General features: G+C 45.5%; 1 protein-coding gene across 50 annotated transcripts in view; it reads left to right on the forward strand.

Moving 5' to 3' along the window:
- Nucleotides 1–7,500, forward strand: part of LOC126987232 (uncharacterized) — a 58,441-nt gene that overhangs the window by 40,672 nt on the left and 10,269 nt on the right. For all 50 annotated transcript variants that reach the window (XM_050844082.1, XM_050844471.1, XM_050846070.1 and 47 more), the window contains exons 6-8: nt 4,789–4,927; nt 5,492–5,959; nt 6,901–7,063. In XM_050844082.1, coding sequence (XP_050700039.1) covers nt 4,789–4,927; nt 5,492–5,959; nt 6,901–7,063 — 770 coding nt within the window. The remainder of the gene's footprint in view (nt 1–4,788; nt 4,928–5,491; nt 5,960–6,900; nt 7,064–7,500) is intronic.

Below are 7,500 nucleotides of genomic sequence, written 5' to 3' on the forward strand. Positions count from 1 at the left end.
ACAAAACCGCGCCACATGACACATTCTAAACATTAACAACGACACATGATCACATAAGGAAAATAAGGAATAACAGCGCGTAATATTTAATAAACAAGTAAACAAAAGGAACATAGAACAAGCAAAAAAACGTATTATGCAAAATTAAATGGAATAAATGAATGAAATGGAAAACGAGTACTTCCTAAACGAGTAACAATAATAATAATAATAATAATAATAATAATAATAATAATAATAATATCCCCAGAGACTATTCTACCCTCCTCCACAGCCCCCGTCACCCCTCCACCCCTTCCATCACCACCATCACCACCATCACCACTTCCCTAGACTTGGCTCATCCCCTCCAACAATAAACTTCCTCTCCCCACCTTCTCCCTCCCTGCTAGATGTTGCGCCGACTAAACGAAACTTTCCAACTTTCTCCCTCCTTGCAAACACCTCCCCAACTCCTCTCAAACTCCCCTTCCCTGTTCAAATCCATCTTCGACTTTCCTCATCCCTTCCCCTCGTCCCCACGCCTCCTCTTACTCCCAAAAATCCTATGACAACTTCCCCCAACGTTTACCCAAGGACTATAAACACTCCAAGCTCCCAGAATCATTCCTAGATCCCTTAACCTCTCCTAAGCCTTCCTTATCAATCCTATCGTTTCCCTTCACCCTTGCCAATTGTCATGTTTATTTCACCCCCATTCTCACCTTTCTCAACCTTCACTATCACCCTTATCCCCCCACTCCTACTTCCTTCCTCTCCCCTCAACGTATCCTCTCCACTTTTACATTTCCTACCCTTCCTTTGCCCTCATTCCACCCATCACTCATCCCTCTACACCGCACTATCTCTCCCTCACCCACTCACTCCCTCTATCGCCTCCTCTCGCATTCCCAACCCATGTTATACCCTCCCTTCACCCTTTACTCATCTCTCTTCACCCACCCTCCTCTCTCTCACCCACCCTTCTCAGCACCCACCCTTCCCCCGTTCATCTTCCTTCACTCATCCTCCTTCCCCAACACCCACGTCTCAGCACCCTCCCCTGCCTCATCCATCTCCCCTCACCCATTCTCTCTCCCGTACACCCACCCTTCATTACCTTCCCTTCCCCTACACATTGCCGTCACGCCTCCCCAAAATGGATGGCACGCAGACGCCTCCCAAAATAAGTGAGTGGACCGCTTTTCTCTCCACCGTGAATCATCCCAGTCAGGTGTGTCGAAACCCTAGGCGCTCAGGTGATCAGACCCCGCCCACCCATACACCCACCTATGCACCCTCCTTCCCACCCACCTGTACGACCCTTGCCTGATCCCGTGCCAAGTGGAAATGGTGTTGTGGCGTTGAACTGCCTCACCACCACCTACTTGGAGTGTACACCTGTGCCCACCTGTGTCTGGGTATCTCTTCGTTGTGTTTGTCAGGCGGTGAATCAGTCAGGTAGTCAGCCATGTGGGGTAGGGCTTTATATATATATATATATATATATATATATATATATATATATATATATATATATATATATAGATATATATATATATTTAGCAAGAGCCAATCACCTCTCAAACAGTGGGGTCAGAAGGGTTGGCAATCGTGACGAGGCAACAGGAATGCCAACAGCCAACCACTAAACAGCTTAACTACCCAATTAGCCGACCACACCGTAACTAACCATGCGACAGTTCAAATATACGACAATTCCACGAGCTAATGAAATGACGGAATGAGGCAACTAACTTTTGGTATGGTCTGTGTACTCACTTTGATTCGCTTTTTCGTCCTCTTGTTTATTCATTTGTTTACTTGTTTACTCATTCACTTTTACTCACTAGTCTGCATCGTGCTTATGTGCTTTGTCAGTTCCTTACTCTCCCCCATTCGCATAACTTGTAACCATTCAACTACCTAATTAATTAACTAACTCACACTCACTCACTCACTCATTTTCACTCACTCATCCGCCTACACATTCACCTTTTCACTCACTCACTCACTAACCAACTCAAACTCACTCACTCACTCATTTTCACTCACTCATCCGCCTACACATTCACCTTTTCATTCACTCATTCACTCTCTTCCTCCCTCCCTCACTCACGGACCAAAACCTCCGTCCACTCACTCACTCACGCACCCAGCCACCTCACTTTTTCACTCACTCACTAACCATCCCACTATCTGGCCATCGACCTTCCCCGGTTAACCCCCCGCCCCACACACACACAAAAACACACACAAATTTGACACGCCCGAGCTCTCCTACATTGATAATATATTTTGGAGCTCGTCTTTTACTGCTGCCACTACTGACCCCTCCTGTCAAGATTAATTAGATGTGTGTGTGTGTGTGTGTGTGTGTGTGTGTGTGTGTGTGTGTGTGTGTGTGTGTGTGTGTGTGTGTGTGTGTGTGTACGGGTCATATCACTTTAATTAAACGCAAAATTACTACAGTCCGCCAATGAAATGCACACACACACACACACACACACACACACACACACACACACACACACACACACACACACACACACACACACACACACACACACAAATATATATATACTCACAGCCCTCAGTGACGTTGTATTAATTATCTTCAGTGTGTATAACATAACGCAGATTAAAAGCTTATAATTACAACCTCCCACACACCCGAAATACAATCTGAGTATACTGAGGGAATTAGAAAAAAGACTTAGTTCGTATAAGAGAAATAGGGTTTTTTTTTTTTTTTTTTGGTTGTTTGTTTGTTGTGTAGTATAAGATATTAATTACTTTACTCCTCATTCCCTGGATTTCTATAATTTTCTATATTCTATCGCCGTCTTTCTTTTCTTTCTCATCGCTTTCACTTTTTCTTTCTCGGCGTCTGGAGTGTTTGGGGGTTGCTGAAGAGGTAGCTTATAGTGTTTGCAGTCCTTCCTCTCTGCCTGTTTTCTCTCCTGATAATAATAATAGAGGAGTTTACATGACCATCATCTATTAAGAGTGACGGAGATGAGCACTGAGGCCACGCGCAGCTATACCGTATGCCCCCATCTGTTCCTTTATTCAGAGTCAAGACACGTATGATATCAAGTATATGCTAATTATTTACACCGAGTTGGATGCCGCCAGATTTACCTCCATCCAGACCCAAAAACATTTACGATTTCAAGTACATACCAATCCCTTTCCTAGAGCTACGGGCCTCTAACTTTCCCTTACTCAGACCCCAAAACAATTACGATTTCATGTATATAGTAATCATTTGCATAGAGTTGTATATGTTCACAACCTTACTTTTACTCAGACCTTAAAACAATTACGATTTCATGTATATACTAATCATTTGCATAGAGCTGTGTGCATCTATCTTTCCCTCTACTCAGAGTCTAAAACAAGTACGATTCACGTATATACCAATCATTTTCCTAGAGCCGTGTGATAATTAAAGGTGCCGGCGGTAGTATAAATGATAAACTAGCCAAATCCGCACCTGAAAAATGGACTATACAACTCAGAACTCAAAAATAATTAATTAACGCAATACACACGCGTAAAAAAAAAGTTATTCCACATCAGAAGCGAGACAGTGCAGAAATATATGCCGAAAGTTTTCCACTCTCTCTCTCGCTCTCGCTCTCTCTCTCTCTCTCTCTCTCTCTCTCTCTCTCTCTCTCTCTCTCTCTCTCTCATCTGCAATTCCACGTTGACGAGAAAAAAAGTGCTGCATCTTTTGTCCCTGACTGCCACAGACACACACACACACACACACACACACACACACACACACACACACACACACACACACACACACATCTAAAATATCGCTTTAGCTTGTCTCGCCTTTGTTATTCATTCCTCCTTTCTCTTCACTCTTCCACCTCTTTTTTTTTTCTTTTCTTTTTTTTTGCTTTTTGCTTTGTGAAGATATTTGCGGCTTAAGGTACGTTGAGGACACTAGTTGCTCTCCTTCCTTCATTCTTCCCCTTACATCCTTTCCCTCTAATATTAGGTTCTGTTTTCCTCTCCTGTATAGCATTTTGTTTCATCTGTTCTTTACTTCATTCTTTCTGTCACCCTTCAGTCAATCTTTTACGCAACCTTTCCTTCCTCTCTTACACTATCCATCTTTTACATCTCCCTCTATTTACCTTTCCTTCTTCCCTACATCTCCCATTTTTCGTTTACACTTTCCTAAATTACTTTCATTCGTCCTCCATCAATCCCTTCCGCTACCTTCCTTTTTCCTCTCCTTCCTTTCTGTCATTGAACGGCCCTCTCATGTGAACAGCTCCAAATGTCTTTCACACTTCCCTTCTTTCTTTCCCCTTAACCCTCCTCCGCTCACTCTACCCACTTCTTCCATTACTCCCCCTTCCCCACAACTCCCTTTAATTTTCCCATCCTTTCCTCCCGCTTTCCTAACATTACCTATACATTTCTTTCTCCTTTGCTACCAGTGCCTACTTATTCTTCCTTTCCTCTTTCCAATCATTACCCACTCACCCTTCTCTCCTTCACAGTGCCTAGCTACCTGCCCAACATTGCCAGATTGTCGTACTCAGTCGCTTATATTTCCCGACTTCCTACCCCCAAAATGTCTTCTGGGCTCCAATAACGAAACTCATTTATAGTTCTCGTTAAAAGAGTCAGATCCTAATGTTTCTTGGCAATAGTTAAGCGTCAGAAACTGGTAAATACTGTGCTCTGAGTACGATAATCTGGCAACGGTGACCTGCCTACCTACTTAAGTGCCTTCCTACCTCCTACCTACCTACCCTTTTTTTCTTTTTTTCCTGACAGTGCCGCATCGCCTACGTGGACCCCGTCTGCACCGTGACCGCGCGCCGTAAGGACATCTACCGGAAGTGGTTCTTTTGGTGTGAGTGCAAGACGTGCAACAGCAAGGAGAGGAAGAAATTCGAAAACTCGGGCATTTGTGGTGAGTCTCAGAGGGGGTGTGAGCACAGTTATATAACTATGTGGGTGTGAGGAGGGGGGTTGGATAGTGGTAGTGGTGATGGATAGTGGTAGTTATGGTGATATCTGGTGGTGTGTGATGGTGCTACGTGGTTCTTTTATTTTTTACGGCAAAGGAAGCAGCTCAAGGGCATAGACAAGAAAAAAAAGACATGGTTGGCGTCGCTCCCTCAAGAGAAAATAGAGTAAGTGGCCAGAATGGAAGTTTGTTGTTGGAATGTTGTTGTTAGCGGTGATGGTGACGGTGATGGTGACGGTGATGGTGCTGGCGAACACATTAATCTTAGTGAAGGGGAAGTAATGAGGGTGACACAGGTGGCAGCGTTGAATAATGACGAGGGTAACGGTGAAGGTGATGGGGAAAGAGCGGTAGAGGAACCCGTTGTAAAGGTGACGATAATGATGATGACGATGATGATGATGGCAAACAGGGTAGCTACACATGAATCAACAGCACCCCCCCCCTCCCTCACTCTCTCACTCTCACTCTCACTCACTCTTACTCTTACTTCCCATCACATTACAGAGAACCGAGAGTGCCTAGGGTCGGTAAGCATGCTGGACCCAGAGGATGTGGCTACGAGCGGGAAGGCGAGGGAAGAGAATAAGAAGAAGGTAACAAAAGAAACATCAGTGGACCAAACGAACACACACACCAAGGCGAGGCTCCAGCAGAAGGCGCAGCAGCAGGAGGACGTGATGAGGAATAGGAAGGAGGACAAGAGAAAGAAGCAAGAAAGGAAGCCATCAATGGACCAAAAGAGTGGAAATGGGACGAAGGACGCGACTTTGAATCACAAGAGAGGGGATGGGATGAACAACGGCGAGGAGGAAGACGACAGCGACGACGAGGATGAGGAGGACGAGGAGGAGGTGACGTATGGGCGGTGTAGTGCGTGTGGGCGTGAGGTGAGTGCGGAGAGGACGAGGGCTTACTGGGACGCTGTGGCCTTCACGAGGGAGAAGCTGCGCAACATGACCGAAGAGGACCCAGGTGAGCTCATGTGTCGGCAGGTGGGCACACACACATACACACACACACACACACACACACACACACACACCCGAAACATTGATTTAGAGGTGTGTTTCGTAGAAGTTGCAGGTATTTTCATGGACTGTTTTGTGACCCCATTGATAGTTTTACACGGCTCATACATCTTGAAGTGGAAAAACACCCATAAAAAAAAAAAACGGTTAATCTTCTCCGTGTCTTCCAGCAACGCCAAATTGATCACGAGTACATTTTATCAACATGCAGAAAATAACACTTACTACACATGAAGAGAAGAAGAAATACCTTTGACATACGAGCACTCTCTCTCTCTATCCTGTCACCCTTCACCTCTTCAACATTACCACCACCACCGATAATATTCTGCTGCCCTTCCCACACATCTGCCTGAAGACATCTCCATCACTCACACCAAGCTCCTCTCCCTCCCCTCTCTCTCTGTCTCCTTTATCCTACAGAGATGCGGTTATGTCTGTAAATGTCCCTCTTTCCGTCTCCACCCATCCACACACACACAAGCACACACACGCTCACTCAAGTCCATATCATTAATTAAACGTATTGGTCTCCCATTACGACCAATATCCAAGGCCACAGAAAAGATTAACTGGGTTCTCATGGGTGTTTTATTTTCGTTCAAGATGTATAAGTCGTGTAAAACTATCATTATCGCAAAATAGTCCATGAAAAGCCCAGCCCACAGATAAGATTAACCGGGTTTTCAGGGGTGTTTTTTTTATTTCGTTCAAGATGTATAAGCCATGAAAACTATCATTGAGATCCCAAAACAGTCCATGAAGACCCCAGCAACTTCAAAACACCTTTCAGACAGGCGAACTGAGGTGCCGATGTGTTTAGAAATATGGCCTTCCGTCCACCCTCACTCGTTCACTCCCCCTTCCTTCCTCTCCCGCCCCTAGAAATGGAGTCCTGCCTGGAGATGCTGGAGCGGCAGGAGGGACTCTTATTCTACCTGAACGCGTGGCGGGTCAGGACTCTCGACTTCGCCTTCAACGCCGCTATGTTCAATGGGGGGTGGAGCCTCGCCCTTAAGTACGCCGAGGAGAACGAGAACGGCATGAGGTGAGTGAAGAAGGGAGTGGAGAAAGTTGGAAAGCTTCGTTTAGTCGGCGCAACATCTGTGGTCATATGCCGGAGAGAGACAGAAGGGGAAGGAATTATAGAACTGGAACGGCGTAAGGAGGATGTGAGAGAGGAGTGCCTGAGGAGAGAGGTAAGGCAACGAGGTGATGGAAGAACTAAAATGAAACGAAGAAGAGGAGAAAGGGAATGAGCTACAGAGAACGTGAGTAAAAATTGAGGCATGAGTGAGGGTTAGGTGAGAGAAGGAAGAAAAGACGATGTGAGGGGAGTAAAGTGAAGATGAAGTGAGGGAAGGAGAGTGAGGGTAGGACTGAGGATACAAGGAGAGAGAGAGAGAGAGAGAGAGAGAGAGAGAGAGAGAGAGAGAGAGAGAGAGAGAGAGAGAGAGAGAGAGAGAGAGAGAGAGAGAGAGAGAG

This window comes from Eriocheir sinensis, chromosome 1, assembly GCF_024679095.1.
Source record: "Eriocheir sinensis breed Jianghai 21 chromosome 1, ASM2467909v1, whole genome shotgun sequence".
Classification (NCBI taxonomy): domain Eukaryota; kingdom Metazoa; phylum Arthropoda; class Malacostraca; order Decapoda; family Varunidae; genus Eriocheir; species Eriocheir sinensis.